Source organism: Lissotriton vulgaris, chromosome 3_1, assembly GCF_964263255.1.
Source record: "Lissotriton vulgaris chromosome 3_1, aLisVul1.2, whole genome shotgun sequence".
Lineage (NCBI taxonomy): Eukaryota > Metazoa > Chordata > Amphibia > Caudata > Salamandridae > Lissotriton > Lissotriton vulgaris.
Genome location: NC_141689.1, coordinates 1,390,751,022 through 1,390,778,822, shown reverse-complemented (window position 1 = coordinate 1,390,778,822; position 27,801 = coordinate 1,390,751,022). Strand labels below are relative to the sequence as shown.

The window sequence follows — 27,801 nt, the reverse complement described above, 5'->3', positions numbered from 1 at the left end:
AATCTGTGCTCTTTCAGTGGTCTGCCAATAACATACGTCTCCAGATATTTCCTATTTTTACAATGCTTGAGAAATGAGAGCTAATGGTGAACTAGACAGTAACATTTCCTACCTTTTTATATATTTTTTTGGTATGTCCTTGCTCACCCCTAACACACACTTTGGTTTGATTTATTTTCTTACAATTAGAAATTCAGGGACATGGCTAAGCATTTTTATCCAGATGTTCTCATGATTTGTCCGAATCTCGGTGGCAGAAGACAGGATGAAGGAGAACATAAATGGATATTTGAGTTGTCATTTCTCAAGTACACGCAAACACCAGCCCTTCCTTGTTATGCTGTTACTCTGTCAAGGAAAAGTTCTTCAACATCCAGTCATACTGTAGTGATGACTCTAAATCATTGCCCCACTAATGCTTTGAATCATATTTGTAAAAATAATATTACTACCTTTGGCTGCTGTTGTAGGCATCTATTTTGAGGAGGTTTATAAAAAAAACTACTTTTTATATGTCATTGTAAACAGTATACTAACTATTTGTGATATTCTATTATACTGCACAAAATTGATAATAGCGACTGGCAGATTGTACATTTCATTCCAAGGGGACGGAAACGATATTTCATTTTAGTTTACCAGTCAGTTATTTGTCCGTTCTGCTCCACTCTAGCTGTGTTCTAATATTCTGACTTGTGTGTCAAAAAAGACTGTTTTAGGGGTCACAGGTTCAGCATGAGCATGTTGCAGAGAGGTTCTGAGTCAGTTGTTTTGGACTTTGCTGCGATTAGGTTTGGTGTTGTATCCATTTCATCTTTAATAAATGACTTCAATTAGCCCCCCACCAGCAACAGGGATTTTTTCTACATCGGAGGGTGCTTCGGTGAGCTGTTTGGGCTGTATTTTGCTGGGGCCTGTGCACTTAGTTTTTTGGCCGGCAGGGGGAGTGGAGTTTTGTTCAAACAGTATTGTTAGATTTCAAGTTAGTGAGGCCATTGCCTGCTGAGGTCCAAGGTGTGGATTGGGCCTGTCTGTCTCCTAGGAGATTCTGAACTGGAGAAGCAGCTGCTCAGCCCCACCCCCAGGCCAGCAGACCATTGGCTATTCAGCTATCCGGCAAGTCTGAGCTCTCCTCTCACACCTGCCCAGGCCCCTTAAGGCCTTGCTGGGTGCACCCCAAATCATTCTCCTCCATCTTGTGAGTTGCAGCCTACATGTGCCTCAGATTGCAGTGAGCAGAGTCCAGGAAGTGGTAAGGAGACCGACTAGTGCTATCTCTTCCAAAGGAAAAAAGTTGTTTAAAAATTATTTTCACTTTCTGTGTTTACCGTCTATGCCTGTGGTTATTACAGTTAAAAATTGTAGTTTTAGCCTGCCTGTAATTGCATATTTTATGACCTGTGTTGTGTTTTAAATTTATGGTTTTTCCTGCCCATGATTGCCTCCATTTAGTGTGTTGAATTGTGGGATTTGCAGTCCAACCTCTGTACTTTGTCCCTCTCATTCCTTGGTGACAATTCTGTTTTCCCTCCAAATTTCTCCTTTGCTCTGTGGTAAGACCTGTATGTTAAAACAGTGCACTCCCAGCCACCATTTTGTGTTCACAAACCAGTGAAACCAGCCCCCCTGCCTCCCCCGCAACAGATTTTTTTCTACATCAGAGGGTGCTTCTGTGAGCTGTTTAAACTGTGTTTTACTAGGGCCTGTGCACTTTGGTTTCTGGCCAGCAGGGGGAGTAAAGTTTTATTCAAACAGTATTGTTAGATTTCAAGTTAGTAAGGCCCTTACCTGCTGAAGTCCAAAGTGTGGATTGAGCCTGTCTATCTCCTAGGAGATTCTGAACAGGAGAAGCAGCTTCCAACTCCCTGGCCAACGGGCCTTGTCTGAGGTCGCTGGGACCTTATGTGGTCTGCTAGTGGTTCGTTCTGGTGTTTCTATTGGATTGGGGTTGATGTCCTCATTGGTTGGGTATTTGAGGGTTCTGATTGGTTTCTGGGTCTGTGGTTCAGTCGTTGTGGGGTTGGGACTGGGGCTAGGGTTGGGATTTCTATTGAAGGTGGGGACTGGGGCTTCCTGTGTTGTTGGTTGTTGGGAGTAGGGTGGGACTAGGGCTGGCATTGGATCTTTGATTGGAAGTAGCGATTGGGGCTTCTGGTGTGATTGGTTGCTGGACTAGGTGTGGGACATGGAGTAGGGTTGGGCTTTCTGTTGGAGGTAGGGACTGGGGCTACCTGTGCCATTGGTTGCATGGACTTGTTTTGGGACTACTGGTAGGGCTGGGGCCTTTATTGGACGTAGAGATCAGGGTTTTTGAACTGATTGGGTGCTTGGACTAGGGCTAAGATTGGCTGTGGGGTCCTGGTCTCCCATTGGTTCCAGATTGTAGGGCTAGTGTTGTGATTGGATAGTGTTAGGGCTGGGGTTCCCATTGGCTAAAGGGGTCACCTGATTCCTAGGGCTATAAAGAGGGCCAGGCTTGGGGCGTCTCGGCCGGGGCGTCGGGGCTAGGGGCGGAGAGGACAAGGGCCGTTTCCTGTTTTAGCCTGTTAAGGGCAGAGAGGACAAGGGCAGTTTCCTATTTGAGCCTATTAAGGGCAGAGAGGACAAGGGCAGTTTCCTGTTAGAGCCTGTTAAGGGCAGAGAGGACAAGGGTGGTTTCCTGTTTGAGACTGGTCGGGACTAGGGCCAGAGGTGCTGCCCTTTTTCTCATTTAGGGGTTCCCAGCCCACACCATCCTCATCCACAGGCAGTGCAGCACACTCGCACCAAATGTACACCACGCACAACACTATGCACAGATTAATGTGCCGGCGTGCACTGCGGACCCAGCCAAACCACATCTACACGCCCTACTGTCCCAACTGCTACACATATCCAACATCACCTGCAAACAGTACACAACTCTATCCTATACCACTGGCCAATACACTCATCACTAGCACAGCGCCAGTCAACGCCATACATGGCTACATCCCATTCAGACACACTCTCCCTGCTGTGGTTACACCTAACAGACCACCTTTTACCACTAACAGGTGTATAGTAATCCTTCCATCAGTTGTCCAACGGACACCCTCCTCTCCCTTCTACCACAGTGGTACTAACGCACGGCACGCACACTGCACACCACCACACTTTGTGACTCTTGCAGAAGACCAGTCTAGGATAAACACTCTCACCTCTGCTTCGTTCCCTCCTGCACACAGCATACACTCTACTCATGGGCACATCACCGCCTCCTCTACGTCGCGTCCTCCTCTCACAGACAATGCTGCACAGCCAAATCCATTACATGAGGTATATACATCAGCACCCTTTTTCACTGCTCCTCAAGGGCAGGGCATGTCGCACACACCAGCACAGCGGGATCTTCGAGGCGCAACACCTCATAATGCTTACCGTCACACAATACAAGTATGTACCCACCTTTCAGACCACGCAGGGGAACGGACTCTGGTGCCAGGCTTTCACTCTTTCACCACACCTGACACAGATACAGCAATAAAGCACCTCTCTTCTGGCCGCCTCTCATACATTGGAAAATTTGGAACATTGCTACATGGCCCACATGCTGCACCACATCCCCTGACTCATACACCTTCCGCCTTAAACACACAAAAAGAATATGGGCAACATGCCACACGTCACAACTTTGCTTCCCCATGTCTACTTCACAGCGGTGTTGCACCGCGAGGACAACGCAGCGCTCCGGCTCACTCTCATACGCCATCTCCAACACATACACATGCAGACCCATCGAAGTGCCTTCTTAACATGGTGGATGAGGAACACGATACAGAACAGCTACACGATTGCTTACCTAATACAGCTAATATCAACACTAAAAACACACCTGCTACAAAACCACACAATACTGATCACTCTTCTACCAAACAAAGTCCCACTATCACCAAAGGCCACTCACTAAACGGTCTACTAATAAATGCTCGATCCCTCTCTAAAAACAAGCATCACAACTACGACCTTCTCACCGATGCAAAACCAGACATACTATTCATAACCGAATCATGGTTGGGAGAAGATGTGGCTCCAGTCCTGCATGAAGCCATTCCTCTAGGCTATCAAACAATCACCCAACATCGTATAGCCAAAAAAAGAGGTGGTCTAGCTGTTTTATTCAGGCAAACAATACATATCACTAAAATTGACAACATCTCCATAAAGAATTGTGAGGCTCTTCTAACAAGATGCAATCCTACACCGTCTTCCTCCTGTAACTTCCTGCTCCTTTACAGACCTCTACCTAGCAAGGCAACATTCCCAGATGCACCACTAGACACAGTTTCAAACCTGATAACAATACACTCCAACTAATGCGTTCTGAGTGACCTTAACATTTAGTTTGATAAACCCAATGTGACCCATCCAAAAACTATAATCACCGGCCTAGACGCATTGAACCTGCATCAGATTGTCCACAATCCAACACACACCGCTGGACATATCCTAGATGTCATCTGTAGGTCTTGGCTTAGAGACGCGCGAAGCGCGTTCTCGGCAGAGAACTATAGCAATCATTCCAGCCGACAAAGGGAGACAAGAGCTGGGCACGCGCCTAGCATTCTGAATGGGAGAGGGAGCGACAAGAGCTGGCCACTCGCGGATATGGTCGCATGCACGCTCACGGCGCCAGCGTCTCCGCCGCGTGCCGATGACTGCTCTTTTCCTGGCCGGCACTGTATCGAGAAAGTCCTGCCGCGGCGCGTCGCCTGCACTGGGCATGCTCAGATCAAGGATGCTGGGCTCTGATGAGGTAAACGAAGGCTGAGAACCGTCGAACAGCGCGACGCGGTGAGGTGCGGGAGGAGTGTCAATTAACACCAGCTCCATAGACACCGGAAGACCAAAGCAGATGCCGTCACCCCCTGCCGGGGCTGCCGACAGAAGCAGCCGTCCTTTCCTCCGAGGAGCGAGCGGCCGCTGGTGAGTGAGGGGGGTCTGGTGTGGGAACGCTGCAATGGTCGCCTCTGCGCCTCGAGAGCTTGTCAACCTGTCCTCCATGGGGGGCGTGTCCCGGGGGCACGAGGTGGGGCCCTCTGGGTGTGCGTGTACATCACCTGGTGCTTGAAGAAGAAGAGTGTCCTGCACTGAGTCCAGGGGTGGTTTATAAGCCATGAGACTCTCTGGGCCAGTAGAGGCCGCCGACTGTGGAGACCGCAAAACCTCAAAACGTAGGCCCTGAGCATCAGTGCATCTGTGCGTGTGAAAGACTCTGGACACCAGGGCGTGGATAGAGGGGGTCTGGACTTCAGAGCCCATGACACGGACACGCGGAAGGTGGCAACGAGCGCTCAAGCATGGACGTTTCAAGGCGCCAACATAGGCCATTCACTGAGCATAGCGTGAAAGAGTGAGTCGTCTGCGGTCACTCAAGGCGTCTGTGGGTCGAGCTGGGATTTAAAATGCAATGATGTGTTCGGTAGCTTAAAGTATTCCCAGGGAGTCCTTTAAAACATTCAAAGGAGCATCCTGTTCACAGCGGAGAAAAAAAAAATGGAGCGAGGCCCCTCTGGCGTCGAGGCGGTAGTGACTTCATTAATGATGTTTATTAATAGTCAATTTAGATTTATTGTTGGTCTTTTAAGGTGTGATGTTTTTGTCCCTTACAGCTTGTTTCAAGAGTTTCGGCTGCCCTTTGTGTGCAGTGCCCCTTTGTTCGTCTTAGAAACCATCTGAACGGGGATGACAACGTTTTACTATTTAGTTAGAAGGCTGGCAGGGCAGAATCTTATGAGCAGCAAACACTGCGTGAAAAACCATTAAAGCGAAAAGTCAGGTTTTCTTATTTTATTTTATCTCATAGACCAAAAACCAATGGCATGAGTCAGTGACTCTCCAGTCCAGGGTTTGTTTCTTTGTTTATGGGATTTGCAATTCCGATTAAAATGGACTGAATGAGACTACAGTTCCCGGAATGCAAAGCATATACCTAGGCCTGGGGAACGTGCGAGTCTTGTTTTAGTTGTAATGTTGTTCTCTGTGTTGGTTTGTCCTCTAACAGACACTGCTAGAAAGCCCCCATTTCTCTCAAGTGATGCCAAGAGTTTGGTGGTGGTTTGCGCCAGGGATATAACGTTCGTTTCTTTTTCCGTTGTATGTACCGTGAAGTCATCTCGAAAGTATTGGAGCATTTTACACGAGCACCAGTTACAGCACACACGGTCACATTAATTAATCTTGTTAGCTATCCCAAGTACAATAAAATACGCAGTTCCCTACTCATATCACTCCCAGAGTCCTCAAGTTTCACATCTGCTTGCTTGAGTAGTTCATCCAATATATCTTTTACCAATTAGCATATTAGGATTTTTACCTATTTATCCCATTTTTAATTCAGGACTACAATTCCCAGGACGCAAAGAATAAACATGGCCAATTGGAAAGGGACGGTCTGACCAGCATCCTGTCAAACTCCACACCAAGGTCACAATTCTTCACGTTCTACGCCTCTTCAGGGGTAGTATGCGCTATATAAAAACAATTTGTAAAAATGCCACCCCTCTGAGCACAGCATGGGTCCAGCTCTGATATCTGGATCAGAGAATTATCAGGCCCACTTGAAGTACCAAGACCAGTCCAAGTTTTGGCTTTACTTTCTGAGACTTCTAGTTCCATATAGTCCATTATAACATAAAGTGTCAGAATGCAAAGCAAAATCAGGACAAGGCAAAGTTCCCCGGTTGAACTTTGGAATCGACGAATCTCCCTGCCTGCTTTGTTCTGGCCCTTAGTTCGCTTACCCGTCCTCACATTCTCGTGAACCTTAGCTTAAGAGATTTAAAACATAGGGTGGTCGTCAACTAAGGAACATTTTTGTTCCATTTGGTATCAAAGCAGTTAAGCATCAATGTGTTTTCCTCTTCAGCAACTGATGGATGCGGACCGCACGGGTGACACCATGAGTTACCGCACTGGGTGACACCAACCCTAGTGATGCCTCTGAGTGACTGGCTAGTGGGGAAGGGGTGAGTGGAGTGAAAAAAAGACAGCCCCTGGCTTTTTTTTCTGGGTCTCCCACCTGACTCTGGTCTGCCCGTACCGCCCCTGAGGTTTGTTGTCAGTCACAAGGGTGCCCATTTTGTTAAACGCAATTCAACTTTAACATTCAGCTGTGAGCAGGAGGTCACCCCTTCCGTATGCGCAGCTCATTGTTTTCCTCCAGGGAAGCAGATCATTAGTTAATGTCCCTGCCTTACCCCCAAGGGATCATGGAGTATGTAGAGTTGTTGCAGAGCCTTCCACATACACATGGATGTGGTGGGGGTTGCCGAAGAGGTGGTTCGATGTTTATCTCCAGGCAGATCCTGCCATGCCAGTTGTTGCCTGAATGCTGATAATGCATGCCTGCCTGCCTCTGTTGGATAATCAGCATGTCTTGCATATAACTGCTTCTCTCTGGCTGCCCTGCCTGATTTTGTTTTTGATGGAGCTGCCAGTGTGTTTTGTTTTTTAGGAGAAGCGTTTGCTTGACTGTGAATACGCTTGGGGCACCTCTTACAGATCATGTGATCTTAAGTGCACAGCACTTGCCAGCTTCCCACATTTATGCCAGTCCACGTCTTTATATTTTTCATTTGTCTTTCGTTGTCGAATGGGTGGGTGCACAGCGCAACTTTCAGCAACAGATTGTAAACAATTACATACTATTTAGATAGATTGACTTGGCTTCACCCAGTGAAGTGCTATTTTTATACCTCATGCAGTTGGTTGTTTTGTGCATCATTCCTCAGGTTATACCAGTTCTCCTATACGCGGATGACGCTGTACTCATGGCTCGTACCGGGGTGGGCCTCCAAAAACTGTTGAATGCCTTTGGCACCTTCATGGGCAACCTTGACCTCAAGGTAAACGCAAAAAAGTCTCAGGTCTTAATTGCAGGGAGGGGTCAAAATAAGGGGAAAACAAAAAGCTTTTATTGTAATAATGAAGTAGTATGTAGGGTCTCCTCGTTTCCCTATCCTGGGGTAGTATTCGACGAAAAGGGCACATGGCGCGCTCAAAACACAAGCCGTAGTGTGGCTTTTAGTAGGAGTGTTTCGGGCCTCATGGGGTTTGCCAAAAAACTGGGAGGTAGACCAGTTGAAGCCATTATTAAGGTTTATAAAGCAAAGTGTTTGGCCGTGGCCTCGTATGGATGCCAAATATGGGGCCATACCCCGACTAATAAAATCCAACTGGTGGAAAATAAATTCTTAAGAGGGCTCCTCTCAGTCCCCCAGTCAACCCCCACTTTTATCACACACACTGAAGTGGGGATCGGATACGTCTCAGACCAAATTAAAATAGCACCCCTATTATATTGGTTAAAAATCTGGCTTAACGAGGAAATTACCTTAAACCACACTATTATCAAAGATTGTTTAAATCTGGAGATGGTTGCTAATATTGCCTGGTTGACCTATATCAAAAAGGGTTTCCAGAAGATAGGCCGTCCAGCCCTGTTTTACTCCCCCGACACAATAACCAAAAAAGACATCGCCCTAACAAAAAACGCTCTAATGGATCTCTTAACACTGGAGCGGGAGGAGATCGAGCTGAGAAAACCTCTTGTAAGAGCTAATTATGGGCTGGTTAGCTGCTCAGGCCCTGAACCATACTTATTTGTGGTAAATAACCGGTACCACCGATACCTCCTGACAAGATTTCGCCTAAATTTAATTCATTACACCCTGGGCTCTTTCCGTACTTGGTGTACTCCGGATAAGGCAGACCCTTGTTCTTGTGATTATTTTTCATCACAAAACACACTACATTTTGTAATGTTCTGTACATATTATGAACAGTGCAGAAGGAAATTTGTTACCAGTCTTGAAGAAGGCGGGCTTTGTTCAGGTTAGACCAGCTTTAGTATACTTAATGCAACTGGGTAGCCCTTCCATTATGTTTTCTGTAGCTAGTTTTTTGACGGCAGCCATTCGTGTAAGGAAAAACAATACTAGCTTACCGCAGATTCAAAGTTGCTTTGAGTAATGTACTTTGTAAAATTATGTAATATACTTGCGTACCAGGGTTTGTAGTTTTAAAGGATTTTAAAGGTACCGATTTTATGGTGATATAATTTTTTTTTAAATGTACTGTATTTTTAATAATGACAATGAATTGTTTTAACTTTACTGGTTATTTCTGTAAATGTTTTTTGTTTGCTATTTAAAATGATTGTACCATGTCTTTCATGATATTAATTTTATCGAATAAAGAATTTTTGACTGACTGACTGGCATCATTCTGCCTTCCGGTGAGTGCTTAACTGTATTGCATTTGTTTCTACCTTAAAAGTACATAACGTCTTCACAGTTTGACATTCATTTTGTATGTATACATTTTAATCAGACACCAGTCTTTTCTTGCCTTCTGCCCCCTGATTGTGCTGCTTTTCTTGCCTTCTGCCCCCTGATTGTGCCGTTTTTCTTGCCTCTGTTCCCCTGATTGTGCCGTTTTTCTTGCCTTCTGACCCCTGATTGTGCCATTTTTCTTGCCTCTGTTCCCCTGATTGTGCAGTTTTTCTTGCCTTCTGCCCCTGATTGTTCCGCTTTTCTTGCCTTGTGTGTGTGGCTCTGTGTGTGGCTCTGTGTGTGGCTCTGTGAGTGGCTCTGTGTGTGGCTCTGTATGTGGGGCTCTGTGTGGGGCTCTGTCTGTGTGTGTGTGGCTCTGCTGTGTGTGTGGGTCTCTGTCTGTCTGTGTGGGTCTCTGTCTGTGTGTGCGGGGCTCTGTCTGTGTGTGCGGGGCTCTGTCTGTGTGTGCGGGGCTCTGTCTGTGTGTGCGGGGCTCTGTCTGTGTGTGCGGGGCTCTGTCTGTGTGTGTGGGGCTCTGTCTGTGTGTATGGGGCTCTGTCTCTGTGTGTGGGGCTCTGTCTGTGTGGCTAGCTTTTTTGTAGGTGTCTCTGTGTGTGTAGGTAGCTCTGTGTGTGTGTGTAGGTGGCTCTGTGTGTGTGTGTGTAGGTGGCTCTGTGTGTAGGTGGCTCTGTGTGTGTGGGTGGCTCTGTGTGTATGACTCTGTGTGGGTGGCTCTGTATGTGTGTGTGGGTGGCTCTGTGTGGGTGCAAAAGCAATAGGTCTTGCATTTGCGAGCGATTAAGCTATTGGCATTGTAAATGACAATGCCATTTATTTATGTTTTAAAAACAAAAACATAAATAAAAATAATGTCATGAGCAATGCCAATAGCTCTAACTTTAACAATGCTGAGACCATTGCATTGTAAATGCTTGTTACAAATGCTGAACTAGTTACCTTTTACCATGGTCAGACCACCACTTGCTTGCCTTCCAATATAAAACAACGCTAAGAGACTCACCTAAAACTATCTTACATCCATCCACCTATCGGCCGTGGAACAAACTCAATTTGTAACACTTGAAAACGCAACTAACATCCAGTACAAATCTGGAAAGCATAAACTCTGTTCAAAATCTATATGAGCCGCTACAGGAAGCTTTTGACATCCTGATACCACTCAAAACCACACAACAGAACAAAAGAAAAAAAAGCGCCTTGCAGAAACATAGAAATAAAAGACATAAAACAACAAATTAGAAAGCTGCAACGTACCTGGCTCAAAACAAACGCCAAACAAGACAAACTTCACCTACAGAAAATTAACAGATTATACAAGTCTGCTATCTAAAAAGTTAAGAAAAGGTACTATTCAGACAGAATTCAAAACGCTAAATGTGCAAATAAAGAATTCTATAAAATACTCAATGAATTTTGCAAACCAAATTGCCTAGAAGGAACTCATCCTGTTACTCAAGATTTCACAGACAAACGGGCAAATCATTACACAGACAAAGTAGACTCATTGGAATCGTACTTAAAACAGAAACAAAGCACCAGCACTAACCCTTGTACAAAATAACAATCCAAGAATGCTCTAATCAAGCTTCTCCGTTCCGTCCAACACATTTCACATGATGAATTTATGGACCTGGTCAAAGCAAGCAGGCCTGTCGGCAGCCCTTCTGATCCCTGTCTGCCACAAACTTTCAAACCAATTCTTTTAACAACCTCTGCTGCCACTCCAGTAAGAAAAATCCTCAATGATTCCTTAACTACTGGAATATTTCCAGAAGAACTCAAAAAGTCATACATACGCCCTTTACTGAAGAAAACAAACTTGGACCGGCTGAACCCTGACAACTACAGACCCATTACAAATGGAGCATTCCTGGGCAAACTGATAGAAAGAGCAGCGTTGGTCCAGATGTCACAATTCATTGAAGAGAATGACATACTTTCAGACTTCCAAACAGGATTCCGTCCAGGAAGAGGCACTGAATCTGACCTCCTTGCCATCTGGGATGACCTAAAGAATACAGTTGACCACAATGGGGTTTCTGCGCTACTCCTCTTGGACCTCTCGGCTGCCTTTGACACGGTTGACCATGACACTCTGAAACAAAGACTGTATGAAGCCGGCATAGAGGGAACTGCTCTAGACTGGATAGCGTCCTTCCTTCGAAACAGAACTAATGTCATCCATACCCCACCTTTCTCGTCCAAACCATACTTCACAAAAGCAGTGGTCCCTCAAGGTTCTATCATCTCGCCCATGCTTTTCAACATCTACATGAAGACATTACCAGTACTGTTCAATACATTTCACCTCACGTGCTTTAACTATGCAGATGACACGCAAATACTCCTTCAACTGGAATGCCCCAAAGACATTGGAAAATCACCACTTTTCAGCTGTCTCAGAGCTGTGGATCAGTGGATGACCTGGAGCCATCTCAAATTGAATGCTTCAAAAACAAATACGCACGTGTTGTGATTGGAAACATTACAACCCGCTTACCGCATGGCCTGATGAACAGGGATCCCTGCCTGAAGTACCGAAGGAAGTAAGAAACTTCGGAATGACCATGGACTTCAAGCTGTCGATGAATGCCCAAGTGGATAAACTAGCAAGATCAAGCTTTGCTACTATAAAAACGCTGCGACAAATTTTCCCTCATTTGGAATTTCCACACAAGGTCCAAGCTACCATCTCCCTTGTTCTGTCCAAACTCGATTACGCCTATAGCCTCTACCACGGATCACCTTTAACGACCATGAAATGACTACAACAGATTCAGAACTTGGCTGCCAGACTACTCTTGCATATCAAACCGCAAGACCACATCTCCCCTGCCTTGAAAGCCCTGCATTGGTTACCGGTTGCCAGAAGATCCACATTCAAGCTGCTTTGTATCACCCACAAAGCAATACATGGAGTGGGACCCTCTTCATTAGGAATAAAATCACCAAACACATTCAACAAAGGAACCTCCTCTCTAAAGGAGCATCTTGCCTCAAAATCCCACCATAAAGGAAAAAAACATGGGTGGCACATCCTTCTCTGTTCAAGCAGTCAAACTATGGAACTCTGTAAACCCCAACATAAGGTCCACCGACAACCACCTTATCTTCAGAAAACTACTCAAGATTTGACTCTTCCCCACATAAGCACCATGTGCAAACAGACATTTACAGCATATCCCTCTGTATACAAGCATTTTGTTCACTATAGATATGTACCTATCTTTGTGTATTACTTTGTATAAACCTGTAAAATAATTATGTTATTGAGGTGTAAAATAATAATAATAAATAAATAAAAATCATCTTTGGTCTACATGTACATACTTCCATTGTGCATCTATGTACCTTCCATGTACTTGGATCTGTGTGTGTTACTTATCTCCTGAAAAATCATATTCAATGCACTACCCTATTTCTCATCCTGTGCCTCTATCAATATCTTTAAGCTACATATACTTACCTCCTTTATGTATCTATATATTTTCAATAAAATTATGGATCTATACATTTATCACTTTCTTCTAATTTAGCATTTCCAATGCACTACCCTATTTCTCAGCCTATACTTAGCTCAATATATCTTCTAGCCCAACCTTCTGACTCATCTCAAACTTCTTCTACTACTCCTTCCAATGCACTACCCTATCTCTCAACCTATACATCTATCAATATATCCTCTACATCCACTCTCTCATTTATCCCAAACCCCATACCACTACTATAATTGTCAAAATAACCCTTTCTAGACTCTCTCCTACTCTACCCCGCCTTGCATCATCTGACACCTCTTTTACTATACCAAGCCCCTAAAACAAACCTTTTTAAACTCTTTCCTCTGAGTCCTCCCCTCCAAAACTCATTTTTACTCATCCAAAAGCCGCCTCCTATTACTAAGCCCTAAAAAAATTAAAATAAATCTTTCACTCGACTATCCCTCTACTATCCTTTTCAATCGAAATTAACAGACTAACATGTACACTTCTCAAATTCCATATTAAACTATACTAATATACTACCCAAATAACTAAATAACATATCCACTACTCCAATTACTTGATATTTTTTCTTTTATTTTTACTATACTAATTTTCAACAGTAATCCTTTATGGGTTCCGGAGTGGCATGCTACTCGCCAGAAAAGCAATTCAACAACCATCAGGGGTAACAAGTGCTATATGAATGCAAATCTTTCTTCCCCTTTTATCCCTCCGCTATCCATCTCACTCCAAGTAACTGACTAATATCCACCACTGAAATTATTTCATATTTCACCATATTAATTCACCACTAATCCTTTGTAGGCTTCCTGAATAGCGTGCGTCAACAAGCACTATATAAATACAAACCTTTGTCCTCCTCTATCCTTCTGCTATCATTCCGAATCCAAATAACTGACTAACCTATCCACCACTTAAAATGTACTTGCATGTTTCACTATAGTAATTCAACACTAATCCTCTATGGGTTCCTGAGTAGCGTGCTACTCTCCGAAAAAGCGCTTTGACGCCTCGTCAGGGGTAGTAAGCGCTATATAAATGCAATTACAATACAATACAATAGAGTAAAGACATTGTTTTGGTTTATCCATTTTTTGGAAGAAATACTCAGTGCATTTCTATTCATTATTTTTTTAATTGTGACAGTGTAAATACCAACAAAGTGTTATAGATTTTAAGCAATGCAAGCCAACATATTCACTTGATATAAATAAAATTAATGAATAAACAATATTTATTATTGTATTTAATACTGGTGTTTGATTGATTTGACGATTCGCATAGCGTCAATTCTTTTTTCTTTTCCTTTTATGTTGCACTATCCTTCACTATTTATTAATGTATTGTATACACATATTGGTGCCGATGTACCGGAGATTTTTCACAACAACCTACTGTGTATGAATTTGGAGACGCTATTCCTAGATCTGTGTCACACTATATTGAGGACTTTCAGTTTCCTCATATCAGAAATCATTGTTTATGTGACTACCAAATATCTGTCTATGGTGATTGTGTGACGCGTGTGTGAAAAGTTAGCCTGGCATATGATGTCCACTATTCTAGTGGGCACCTTGCACCAGTCTACACGACACTTATTGATGGTGGTTGTAAAGTCAACCTTATAGACAAGCTATCCTAGTGGTAGCATGGACCAGCAGTCTTAGGCTAAGACCTCAGATAGCTTGTGAACCAAGCTGTTTTACCAATTATAATCCCTTGAATACCAAATGAAAGGAAGCCACACAAGGTATATATCAAATATATATGTATTTATTTCTAACACAACCCCTCTGAACTCTTTATGAGGTCAGAGATCGAAGTACATCACAAGTTACTCAATTAGCATACGATAAGTTGCACAAATACAGTTTTGCCCTAGGGGCCTCACAAACCATATACTAAGTAGGTGGTATAAGAACGACTTCAGGAATAGTGAATAGGCCTAGGCCAGGGAATCGCTGGGGCTACACTAAACAACCAAAGATTAGGAAGTAGGAGACCCACGGGAGACGCGTGCAGTGTCTAAACACAGTCGCGAGTTACCATTGACTTATAATGGAGAACAAAGAAGTTACAAAGTTACTGATTAAAAGCCCTTCCGCATGGACTACGACAAAACCCCTTTAAACTAGGACACTTGGAGAGTCAATTCCCCCGGGAGCACCGGAGTACTTGAGTTACCTCACCCAGGGATGCCGGGTGCATAGGTGTCTTTTTGTGTCGGGTTTCGTCGATTCTTTCAATGGAGATCTGCAAAAGAAGTGCTGCAGGCGACCAGAGGAAGAGTGTCCGGGTGCATCCAAGGGTGGATCGAAGAAGTGAAGAACCTGAAAGCAGAGGGGACAGAGTCTGGGTCACTAGCCAGTAACCAGGAAGTAACCAGGCGATTTCGCAATGATCTCAGGTGAAGAGGTGAAGCTGTCCCTCGAAGGATGTAGTTGACTGGGGTGTTGGTATCCGGATTAGACACAACAAGCCTTGGCAAACGCAATCCACGCAGGAAGTGAAGATTGGCTTTGGGTCAGACCAGCAAGGTCTGAGGGGCTTCTCCTTTGCAGGGAAGCTGGAGCAAGCCTGGAGCAACCAGGAAAGCAGTTTAGTTTCAAAGGTTCGTCTTTGGATGGCTCACTAGCCAACGGGCTAGCAACCAGGAAGACGCGTTGAGCTGAAATGCAAGAGCGGGCCCCACGCGGCACTCGTGGAGTGTGGAGGGCTGAGCTTCGGTGCAAATGGCGCTCGGGTCTGGGGCTTCTCGTACCCCAATGCACAACTGCGAGGGTGCCTCGGTAGTTGCACTGTTAGCAAAATGCAGATGTCCAGGGTGTCCGGTCCCTCGTCTCTCGTGTCTGCCACGGGTCTCAGCTTTGCTGTGGATGTGGGTCGGAGTCAAAGAAGTCTGAGAGTCCAGTTCCTGTTTCGCTGAGTCTTCGGGTTCCGGCGGGAGCGTTGTCAAAGCAGACCGGCAAGTTACTGGTGGTGCCTGTTTGCACAGGCTGGTCACTCCTTGACCACAAGGGAGATGTCTTCAGTCTTCTAGTCAAGATAGAACGTCGAAGGTCCAAGAATTTCGTATCAGAGTTTCGTTCCAGGATAATCTAAAGTCTGTGGACACAGCTCCTATCTTTATACTAAAAAAATAGGCTGAATTACCTGCTAGGTCCCTCCTATGGGTGGCCCTGGGAAGGGGTGGTTACACCCCTTTCCCTTTGTCCAGTTTCGCGCCAGAGCGGGGCTGGAGTGCCCCAGCAACTGGTTTGAACTGGGCTATGCATGGAGCACCTAGTGTGCCCGAGGCAGTGTCTGGAAAAGCATCTTTCCATTCAACCCACCCTGCCCCAATACACTACAGGCTGTCTGGGGAGGTGCTAGCACCTCCCTCGACAGGAAACCTATTGTCCAGTCCTCCCTTGCTGGAGTTTTCCCCAGCAGCAGGAGGTCAGACTTGTGTCTGTGGCAGCAGCATCCATTTTGTGATGCTGGGGCTCTGTTTAACTTTAACCGGGTAAAGCAGGAACATATATGTCTTTTCCCTCTAGAGGGGTGGAATGCTACCTCCACCACCAGAACTGGTGTGGGGGTAGTATTCCAAAGTGTTTGACACCTTACACGACATGTTTTGATAAAGCCAAACCAAAGTTAGCATTAACCGCGAGGATTATAATGCACTTAAGATTATATGGTATGGCTATATCATAGAACAGCTATAAGGAGATGGTTCCGAAAGCTGCAGAGGGGCTCAGCTCATGCTAGGGCACCCTCTCACATAAAACCAAGCACTCTGCCTCCAGGATTGTTAAGGCCTGCCATAAGAGTGACTTATAGGTTACTATGTGTCTATATATAAGGTAGATGTAGATATACTATATCTAAGTAAGGGGTGATTACACCACCTTACCCAAGCTGAGGGATCAGCCTGTGGTGTCAGTTTGGATGGCCAGCCAGGGGTGGCATAATACATGCTGCAGCCTCTGGTGGGCCTTGGATACACCTTTGCCCTGGGTACCTATGGTACACTATACAGGGGCTCACAAAGGTGACCCAATACCCAATCAGGTATGTACCTAAAGTACATGGAGTCCACTTTATAGGGAGAGCAGATAGCCTGGGGCCCTGAATAGCAGGATCCCAGGCCAACTAAGTTGAAAACCAGCAAAACACTAGGCAAAAAGTTGGGGTAACTATATAGTCAGATATCTACCTACCTACAGCGTGTAGATGTGATATTAAAGTTACATGGCATGGAAGCAATAGCTTCACGCCTACGGCTATGGTTTGTATATGTATGTGTCAGATCAACCAAAGCTTACTGTCTAAGTTGGTAATACTTTCTAATATTTTAACCCGGTGGAGTGACAACATCTTCTTTTTATTTTGACCCAGGTAAAATTATAATGTATTGTATTGTAATTGCATTTATCTAGCGGTTACTACCCCTGACGAGGAACCCATAAAGGATTAGTGGTGATTAGTATAGTGAAATATGAAAGTAATTTGTGTGGTGGATATGTTAATCAGTTATTTGGATTGAGAAGGATAGTGGAGGGATAGAAGAGGGAAAAGGTTTGCATTGATATAGCGCTTTCTACCCCTGATGAGGTGTTGACACGCTTTTTGGTGAGTAGCACTCTACTCCTGAACCCAAACATGATTAGTGGGAATTAGTATAGGGAAATATGCAATTCATTTGAGTGTTTGAGGTGTGGATGTATAGTTGTTTCCTTCGAATGTTAGGCTTCCAAAAAGAAAGGAACAGCCACATTCACTTCTTATTAACAAAAACCTGCCTGGTAGAGAGTTACAGTGGATGCTTTTGGGGTTTCATCCTAATTTTAGCAGCAGCCCCCCCAATAAAAATCTGTGGTTAATCTTATGCATATATCCCGACTTTGAAGACTTGCTCCATAAAATACAAGTATTATGTTTTCTGTGCATCTCTGTCGACATGTCATTTTATAAACTACTTATTTCACCAACTGTATAGTCCTATGGACACTCAATTATTTGATGGCTTAAAACTATACAGTACCTCAAAGATTTTTATGACTGCAGTTTCCCACCCCTACTGAAGTTTTTTTCTTAGTTTATTGATGTTTCTTCAAAATTATCGTGTATAAAAATTATTTTTATAAATGCCTGGGATAGGTACTTTTATATGGCACTTACTACATAGATAATTTTAAAATAAAGTATTTATCCAATTGTATTTCAGGCAACCCCTTCAGACACAGCAAACGTTTTTTGAAAGCTCTGACTAAAGAGCGCCTCTTACTAGCAAAGGATTCTGGGCCAAAACTATGCTTGGATTTAAGCATGACGGATCACATGACTAAAAAGGTAAATTGTTCTAAAAATTTATAACATTGTGATTTCAGGCTTTCCCAGTCATCATTTTCTTTCTATAATAATGTAGATTTCTCAAACATTTTTAATAAATCAAGTTGCGATTTAAAATTAAGTATTACCTGTTCTGGTTGAGTTATATCTGATGTTTTTTATCTGATGTTCATATTTCGCAAACCATGTTGGAAGGAAAACCTATTTTGCCCAATGATGTAAGTCAAATTTGTTTTTGTTTGTGTTGTGGCGTACAGTAAACATTATACTGCATCCTTAACCCCTTGCGTGCTGCGCACATTTTTGCGCTGTGCGGGTGATTTAAATAGTGGGTGAGATTCGGACGGCCCCCGGCCGTCCTCCGCGCACGACCACCTTGACGCATGACGGCCGGGAGCCGTCCGAAGCATGCAAGGGGTTAAAATTCTACTGAGATAATTTTTTTACTAGTCATCTGTGCAAACTCAAAACATGGGTGAATGACTCCAGCTCAGAAATGTGAAAAGAGAGGTTACACAAAGGAAAGGGGGTGTAACCGCCCCCCTTCCTGGTCCCACCCAGAGGAGGGACCTAGCAGGTGATCCGGCCCCCAGATTGAGAATAAGAGTAGGAGCTGTGTCCCAGGACTTCAGATCATCCTGTACTCGACTTGAAACTAAGAAGAAAACTGGACTTTGACATTCTGCTGCACAGAAGACTGAAGAGCATCTCCCCTGTGGCCAAGGAGTGACCATCCTGTGAATACAGGCACCATCCAGCAACTCGATGTCTGCTTTGCTGCCGCCTCCTGCCGGAGCCCAGAACCTGATGAGACCCAGACTCCCAGACATCTCAGATCCCGATCCACAGTCCCTGAAAAGAAGAGACCCGTGGAGGCACCGAGAGACGTGGGACCGGCCATCTCGAAAGATCCACGAGAAGCTGACTGCGCAGCACCCGAGGCACCCGAGGCACCCTCGATGCTGTGCTTTGGGGTTTGAGAAGCCCCACCACCGAGCAGCATCTGCACCGAAGATCAGCCCCCCAGCATCTCCACGATCTGCGTGGGGCGCTTTTGCATTTTGCCACTCGACGCGCCATCCCGGTTACTAGTCCGTTGGCTAGTGGCTATCTTGGCGACGAAATCCGACATTTACACCGCTGGTCTGGTTGCTCCAGACTGGCCCTCGCTCCTGTAAAAAGGAGCACCCCCTCTGACCTTGCTGGTCCGAGTGAGAAGCTTGCATCGTCTCCTACGTGGCTTGCATTAGCCAAGGCCTGTTTGCTCCGATCAAGAAGCCGACACCACCATCAGCTAGAGCCTTCGTGGGACAGCTCGTGACCGACGCCTGGACGTCCTCGACCTCTTCGTGTCCACGTGGCTGCAGAGACAATCTTCACCTCTTAGCCTGTTTGCACCGGACATCGCCTGGTTCCATCCTGGTTCCACGGTAGTCACTGGCTAGTGACTTTGAACATTGTCCCCTCTGCTTTCAGGTCTTCACCTCTTCAGATCCACCCTTGGATCCACCGGCACTCTCCATGACGACCTGCCTGCAGCATCTTCATCTACATGCTCCATAGACCAGCGCGACGAAACCCGACACACTTTGAGACATATGCACCCGTTTCCTGTGGGTGAGGTAACCCTGGCACTCCGGTGCTCCTGTGTAGCAATACACCTCTAGAGTCTATGTTCCAAGTTGCTAGGTTTTAGGTCATCCGGAAGGTTCCCTTTTCAGTAACTTTGTAACTTTTACGCACCATTGACTTTGCATTGGTGCATGCGTGTGCTTTAAGCGCTGCACCCGAGTCCTGCGGGCCTTTCCTGACTTTGTCACTGCTAGTCCCGAACAGCTCCAGCGATTCCCCAGGCCCTAGGCCTACTTCCTTTTTGATTCGTGGTACTTATACCACTATTTTAGTATATGGTTTAGGTGGCCCCTAGGGCTCATCCATATTGTGCTACTTTTGTATATTTAAACTGTGTTTTGTTTTAACGCATTTGCTTCTGTGCTAATAAAGAGTATAGGGGATATTTGTAGTAAATAAATATATATATATATATATTTTCAATATATATCTGTGTGGTGTCCTTTCATTTGGTATTCAAGGGGATTGTATATGGTAAAACAGCTTGCTTCACATGCCTTTACAGAATTTAGCCTAAGACTGCTTTGTCCATGCTACTAGGATAGCTGGTCTATAAGGTTGACTTACAACCAATCATCATAAGGACTGCTTGGCATGGTACAAGGTGATCACTAGAACTAGTGAGCATCATATACCAGGCCAACTTCTCACATTGGTGAGCAGCGGTTGGGATTTGAGCTTGCTGTTGTTTTACCATTACAATCTTTGAGAGTATAATTTGAAAGATCATACAGGTACCTGCTAGGTACATATACAACAAGACTAGTATACTTAAGTTCTACTGAACTTAGTTGTTGTAGAGGATAGGGAGTAGCACACCCTGACTATAACTACTAGATAGGTTTAGTAGGTAAACACCAGTGTAGGTAGATTGCAACATATCAACCCACACTAGAGCAATATCTGTATCTGGAGCAGAGGGGTCCACTGGACCTGCCCCTGTTGAGAGTGACCCTCCAAGGGCACCATCCACATTTGCTATGTTAAACTTTAAAGAACTGAGGCAACTCTGTACCTTAAGAGGTCTCAAGACGGGTCCAACCCCTACCACAGACCACCTCAGAGAGCTTTTAGACCAGTCTGAAGCTCTAAAGACCTCTAAAGCAGACCCCACAGGGAATGCTGAAGGAGGCTCTCCCACTGAAGATGATAATACTGACCCCCCCCCCCCCCCCCCCCCCTGTCCCTGTTGTCCAGATAGATGAAGAAGACCAAGTCACTGGGGATACTCAGCCTGAGGAGGAGGAGGAAGAAGAGGAGACAGAAGGGGAGAGCAGTGATTCAGACGATGGCAGAAATAGTCAGGGGCCAGCCAGAGGGCTTAGCATGGCTAACTTAAGCCTATTTGGGACTGCGTCAGGGTTAAACCCACTCAGACCCCCAAGTGGACTTAACCAGGAGCACAGGAGGAGGAGGAATCACTCAGGGCAATCTAACACCTCCCAAGCTTCTAGAGGTTCTCATGGTCACTCCAGAAGGGGGATGACTAGCCCTCAGAGAAGGTAACATGAAGCCAACATGAGAGAGGCTGAGCTTAGGATCCAGAAGAGGGAACTGGAAGTTGCCCTGGCCCAAGAGAAACTTGCTAGAGCAAGACAGCCTAGAGAGGGTGGATTATGATCCACTGGTGGCAGCATTATCCCTAAGGATAAAGACAGGTCCTATGACAATAGAAACCTGAGTAAGATTGTGCCCCCCTACAAAGCTGGGGATGATACCCACAAATGGATGACGGCACTTGAGAGAGCCTGCAGAGTACAGCAGATCCCTCAGGAGCAGGGAGCAGCAATCTTGTGGCTCTCCTTTGAAGGTAGAGGCCGAGACAGACTCCTCACAGTTAGTGATGGGGATTCTAGAAACTACCTGGTCCTGAAGAGTGCTCTGATTGGTGGGTTAGGCTTAACTACTGAACAGTACAGGTTAATGTTCAGAGAGACCCAGAAGACACAGACTCAGGACTGGTCTGAATTTGTTGAATGTGCCACTAAGGCTCTGGAGGGATGGTTGCTGGGAAGTAAGGTTACAGACTATGAAGGATTGTACAATTTGCTTATGAGAGAACACATTTTAAATAATTGTCAAAACCAGCAGTTGCATCAACACTTGGTTGACTCAGATCTGACCTCTCCCCAAGAATTGGGAAAGAGGGCAGACAAATGGGTTAGAACCAGGGTTAAGCAAAAGAACCAGAACCAGGGTGGTGTCCAAATGAAAACAGACCAGAAGGGTGGAGAGCAGAAAGCTAAAGACCAGAAGTCTTCAACAGGGCCCCCAACTAATACAGAGGGTGGGTCCCAAACTTCCAAGAAGAAGAAGAAGAAAGAAGGTCAAAGAAAACCATGGTGTAGTACATGTAAAAACACCTCTCACTGGACCAGTGAGTGTAAAAAGGGTGGATCCCCCAACACTGCAGCCCCTAAGGCACCTGCACCCACTAGTACAGTTGGCAGTGTTGGTCCACAAACTAAGGGGGTAGTAGGTATCACCTTGGGAACTGAGGGAGATTCTGGCTTAGTCAGAACCCCCACACAGGCTGTTCTGATTTGTGATGGGGACATAGATTTGACCCCTACTATAAGTCCCAGTAATCTGGGCAAGTACAGACAGACACCTTTGATTAATGAAAAAGTGGCTCAAGCATACAGGGACACATGTGCCAGTGTCACTATGGTGACACCTAGCTTTGTGGACCCCGGACAATACATACCAGATGATAATTACCTGGTGACCAATGCCAGCAATGTCACTACTACACATAGTGTGGCAATTGTTAATTTCTCCTGGGGAGGGGTAACTGGCCTAAAAAGAGTTGTGGTTAGTGCTGATCTCCCAGTTAAATGTTTGTTGGGCAATGACCTGGAGAGCTCTCTATGGTCAGAAGTTGAGTACAGGACTCATGCAGAGATGTTAGGGATATCATCACATGTCCTTGCTGTGACCAGGTCACAGGCCAAAAAGTGCCTCTCTGAACCTCAGGTCTTGGATCCTGGAACAATGGACCAAGCACCTTCCAAGAAGAAGAACAGGAGGGCAAAGACTGTGCCTTCCCACCTGCCTACAAGTGAGGATCAGCCTTCACAGAAAGATGATCTTGAGATCCCTGAAGGAACTGTCCCTGAAGAACTTGAACCTGATCAGGTTGAGTTTCTGGGGACAGGGGGGCCTTCTAGGGCAGACCTGGGGCAGGCTCAGTTAACCTGTCCTTCCCTTGAACCCCTCAGACAGCAGGCTGCTGCTGAGGCTGCTGGGAATGCTCAAGGTACCCATAAAGTATATTGGGATGATGGGCTCCTTTATTCAGAGGGTAGAGACCCCAAGCCTGGTACCACCAGGAGGTTGGTTATACCTCTGCAATTTAGGGGCTTCCTTCTAACCTTGGCCCATGATATTCCTTTAGCAGGACACCTAGGCCAGAATAAGACTTGGGACAGGCTTGTCCCTCACTTTCACTGGCCTCACATGTCTGAAGACACCAAGGAGTTTTGTCGCTCCCGTGTAACCTGCCAGGCCAGTGGTAAAGCAGGTGGCACAACAAAGGCCCCCCCTGATACCACTACCTGTGGTGGGGGTTCCCTTTGAAAGAGTGTGGATTGATATTGTAGGTCCAATGGATCCCCCTACAGCATCTGGGCACAGATTCATACTGGTGGTGGTGGACCATGCCACCAGGTACCCAGAGGCAATTCCCCTTAGGACCACAACAGCTCCTGTTGTGGCCAGGGCCTTACTTGGAGTTTTTTCTAGAGTGGGGTTTCCTAAGGAGGTAGTATCTGATAGAGGTGCCAACTTCATGTCAGGATACTTAACAGCTATGTGGAAGGAATGTGGTGTCAACTACAAGTTCACCACTCCTTATCATCCACAGTGTAATGGGCGTGTTGAGAGATTCAACAAAACCCTAAAGGGTATGATCAAAGGATTACCTGAAAAGCTCAGGCGGAGATGGGACATCCTTCTACCCTGCCTTCTGTTTGCTTACAGAGAGGTCCCACAAAAGGGGTTGGCTTCAGCCCCTTTGAATTGTTGTTTGGGCACCCTGTAAGAGGACCCCTATGTCTGGTGAAGGAAGGATGGAAGTTACCTCTCAAAAAGCCTAAACAAGACATAGTGGACTATGTGCTTGGTCTCCGCTCCAGGATGGCTGAGTATATGGAGAAGGCATCCAAAAACCTTGAGGCTAGCCAAGAATTATAGAAAGCTTGGCATGACCAAAAGGCTGTCTTGACTGAGTACCAGCCTGGACAGAAAGTATGGGTGTTGGAGCCAGTGGCCCCAGCAGCACTCCAGGACAAATGGTCTGGACCTCATACAATTGTTGAAAAGAAGGGAGAGGTTACCTACTTGGTGGACCTAGGAACTCCCAGGAGCCCAAAGAGGGTGCTCCATGTCAACAGATTGAAGGCATATGTTGACAGGGCAGACATGGGCTTGCTCATGGCTACAGATGAGGGGCAGGAGGAAGAGAGTGACCATCTCCCAGACCTGTTAACTCAGAACCCTGAAGATGGCTCAGTTGATGGTGTGGCCTTAGTTTGGCAGCCTCACTGAACATCAGCAAAATGACTGCAGACAAGTTTTACAGTCATATAGACATATGTTCTCCTTGACACCCAGTCAGACTAACTGGTGTACCCATGTGGTGGACACTGGTGACAGTCTTCCTGTGAAAAGCAAGATTTACAGGCAACCTGACCATGTCAGGGACAGTATAAAGACTGAGGTTCAAAAGATGGTGGAATTAGGTGTTAGTGAGCCTTCAGAGAGCCCCAGGGCTAGCCCAGTGGTTCTGGTCCCCAAACCTCACACCAAAGATGGCAAGAGAGAGATGAGGTTCTGTGTAGTTTACAGAGGACTCAATGCTGTCACCAGGACAGATGCACGCCCTATTCCAAGGGCAGATGAGCTCATTGACAAATTGGCTTCTGCCAAATATTTGAGCACATTTGATCTGACAGCTGGCTATTGGCAAATCAGGTTAGCTGAGGAATCCAAAGCCAAAACTGCATTTTCTACCCCAGGAGGTCATTACCAATTTGTGGTGATGCCCTTTGGTTTGAAAAATGCACCTGCCACCTTCCAAAGGTTGGTGAATCAAGTCCTTACTGGGTTGGATGACTTTTGCGCAGCTTATCTGGATGATATTGCTGTCTTCAGCTCCACCTGGGAGTATCACCTGGTCCACCTGAAGGAAGTGCTTAGGGCTCTGCAAAAGGCAGGCCTCACTATCAAGGCTACAAAGTGCCAGATAGGGCAGAGTAAGGTTGTATACTTGGGCCACCTTGTAGGTGGAGGCCAAGTTCAACTACTGGAGAGTAAGATCCAGACCATAAAGGACTGGTCCCCTCCAACTACCAGACTCAGGTCAGAGCTTTCTTGGGCCTGACTGGGTACTACAGGATGTTTGTTAAGAACTATGGGTCCATTGTGACTCCTCTTAATGATCTGACATCCAAGAAGATGCCCAAAAAGGTTCAGTGGACAGTAAACTGTCAAAAGGCATTTGATGACCTGAAGAAGGCCATGTGCTCTGCACCTATCCTGAAGAGTCCTGACTACTCAAGAGAGTTCATTGTCCAAACAGATGCTTCTGAGTTGGGAGTGGGAGCTGTGCTTTCACAACTCAATGTAGATGGTCAAGACCAGCCATTGCTTTTATTAGCAGAAGGCTGACCCCCAGAGAGAAACGTTGGTCAGCTATTGAGAGGGAGGCCTTTGCTGTGGTGTGGGCCCTGAAGAAGTTGAGACCTTACTTGTTTGGCACTCACTTCAAGATTCAGACCGACCATAAGTCCCTCTTATGGCTTAATCAGATGAAGGGTGAAAACCCCAAACTACTCAGGTGGTCCATTTCTCTACAGGGGATGGACTTTACAGTGGAGCACCGCCCAGGGACTGACCATGGTAATGCAGATGGTCTCTTCAGGTACTTCCACTTAGAACATGAAGACACAACTGGTCAAGGTTATTCTAATGTCCCTGCATTTTGGGGGGGGGGGGTTGTGTAGGAGAGTAGGGTCTGCTATCCTATGGTCACCCCAAATGTTTGCTTTTTGCTTCACTGGTTTATGACTTAATGTGGCTGTGGGCCTGCTAATCAGACCCACAGCCTGCTGTTCTCTCTCTAAATTAATGCCAATGCACTCTAGGTGCATTACAAATTGGAACTGGTTCACCTTATAGGCCCCTGTAACAGTGTACCCCAGGTACCCAGGGCATAGGTGTATCCAAGGCCTACCAGGGGCTGCAGCATGTATTGTGCCACCCCTGGCCTGGCCTCCCTATTTGACACAACTGGCTGATCACTCAGCTGGGGTAAGTTGGTGTAATCACCTCTTACTTAGATATAGTCTCCCTATATCTAAACCTACCTGGACACATGTTAACCTATAAGCCACTCCTATGGAAGGCCTCAACAATCCTGGAGGCAGAGTGCTTGGTTTCATGTGAGATGGTGCTCTGGCACGAGCTGAGCCCGTCTGCAGCTGTCGGGAACAACTCCCGTAGCTGTTTCGGGATATTGCCATACCATATACTCTTAAGTGCATTATAATCCTCGCGGTTATTTGCTAACTTTGGTTTGGCTTTATCAAAACATGTCGAGTAAGGTGTCATACGAATTGGGATACTACCCCCTCGCCAATTCTGGCGACGGGGGTAGCATTCCACCCTTCTAGAGGGACACGACATGTACATAACCTGAACCCCGGTTAAAGTTAAACTCGAGCCTCAGCATCACAAAATGGATGCTGCCACCACAGACACAAGTTTGACCTCCTGCTGCTGGGAGTCCTTCCAGCAAGGGAGGCTTGGACAAAGGGTTTCCTGCCTTGGGAGGTGCGAGCACCACCCCAGACAGGATTTTGTGTATTGGGTAGGACAGGGCTGAATAGAATGAGACATGCCCGGGGCACACAAGGTGTCCCCGTACATAAGCCAGTCCAAACCGGTGCTGGGGCTTTCCAGCCCCAGTCCTGGCGCGGAGCTGGACAAAGGAAAGGGGGTGTAACCGCCCCCCTTCCTGGTCCCACCCAGAGGAGGGACCTAGTAGGTGATCCGGCCCCCAGATTGAGAATAAGAGTAGGAGCTGTGTCCCAGGACTTCAGATCATCCTGAACTCGACTTGAAACTAAGAAGAAAACTGGACTTCGACATTCTGCTGCACAGAAGACTGAAGAGCATCTCCCTTGTGGCCAAGGAGTGACCACCCTGTGAATACAAGCACCATCCAGCAACTCGACGTCTGCTGTGCCGCTGCCTCCTGCTGGAGCCTGAGCCCAGAGCCCGACGAGACCCAGATTCTGTAGTAGGGGAATCTCTGTTATAGTCATAATCTAGTGAATAGTCCCGCCCATGTGCGTGGACCCCGGAGCAATCAAAAATAATCTCTAAAGTGTCGAAAAAATGCAGAACTGCACAGACACTTAAGAGAGAATTTAAAGACCTATAATGCAGCCTATAAAAGGCTACACTGTCCAGTACTTCAGCTAGAAATTCCACCAAAAATCCACAAAAACAGCAAAGCCTGTCCAGATTTCCTTTGTCTTCAGTACAAACCCCTCTGGAAGATAGAGAGGAAGGCATGGACAGACAAGCCCCATAGGCTGCCATTATGTGGCTCAGAATAGGATACTGTGCCTTTAAGAGAACTTACCAGAACTTCACAGTATCCCAGAATGCCTTGCAGGTCTCCCTTACTTTCAGTTCTTTTTTCCGGCTCCTGCAAGCAGGACCCTGGAGCATTAAGCTCTCCCTTTTCAAGGGTTTTGTTGGTGTTTTTTCAACTTTTTCGATTTTGTGTACTTTTAAAGTACTTTGGTGACTTTCTTCTTGGTTATTTGCACCCTTTTTTGTTGTCCATAATGCCTGCATTATTTGACAAATGCCCGGAGTGCTCCAGGAAGAAGGCCAAGACAGACCCCCATGAGGTCTGTATCCTCTGCCTTCCCTCTTCCCACATCCCTGAGGAGTGTGAGATCTGCCAAGGTTTCACTGGCAGGACCCTGAAGGATAGACAG

At 46.0% G+C, this 27,801-nt stretch overlaps 1 protein-coding gene across 1 annotated transcript in view; it reads left to right on the top strand.

Moving 5' to 3' along the window:
• TRMT10B (tRNA methyltransferase 10B) overlaps positions 1-27,801 on the top strand; it is a 313,279-nt gene that overhangs the window by 84,439 nt on the left and 201,039 nt on the right. The window contains exon 3 of the mRNA XM_086963206.1: positions 18,030-18,154. Coding sequence (XP_086819332.1) covers positions 18,030-18,154 — 125 coding nt within the window. The remainder of the gene's footprint in view (positions 1-18,029; positions 18,155-27,801) is intronic.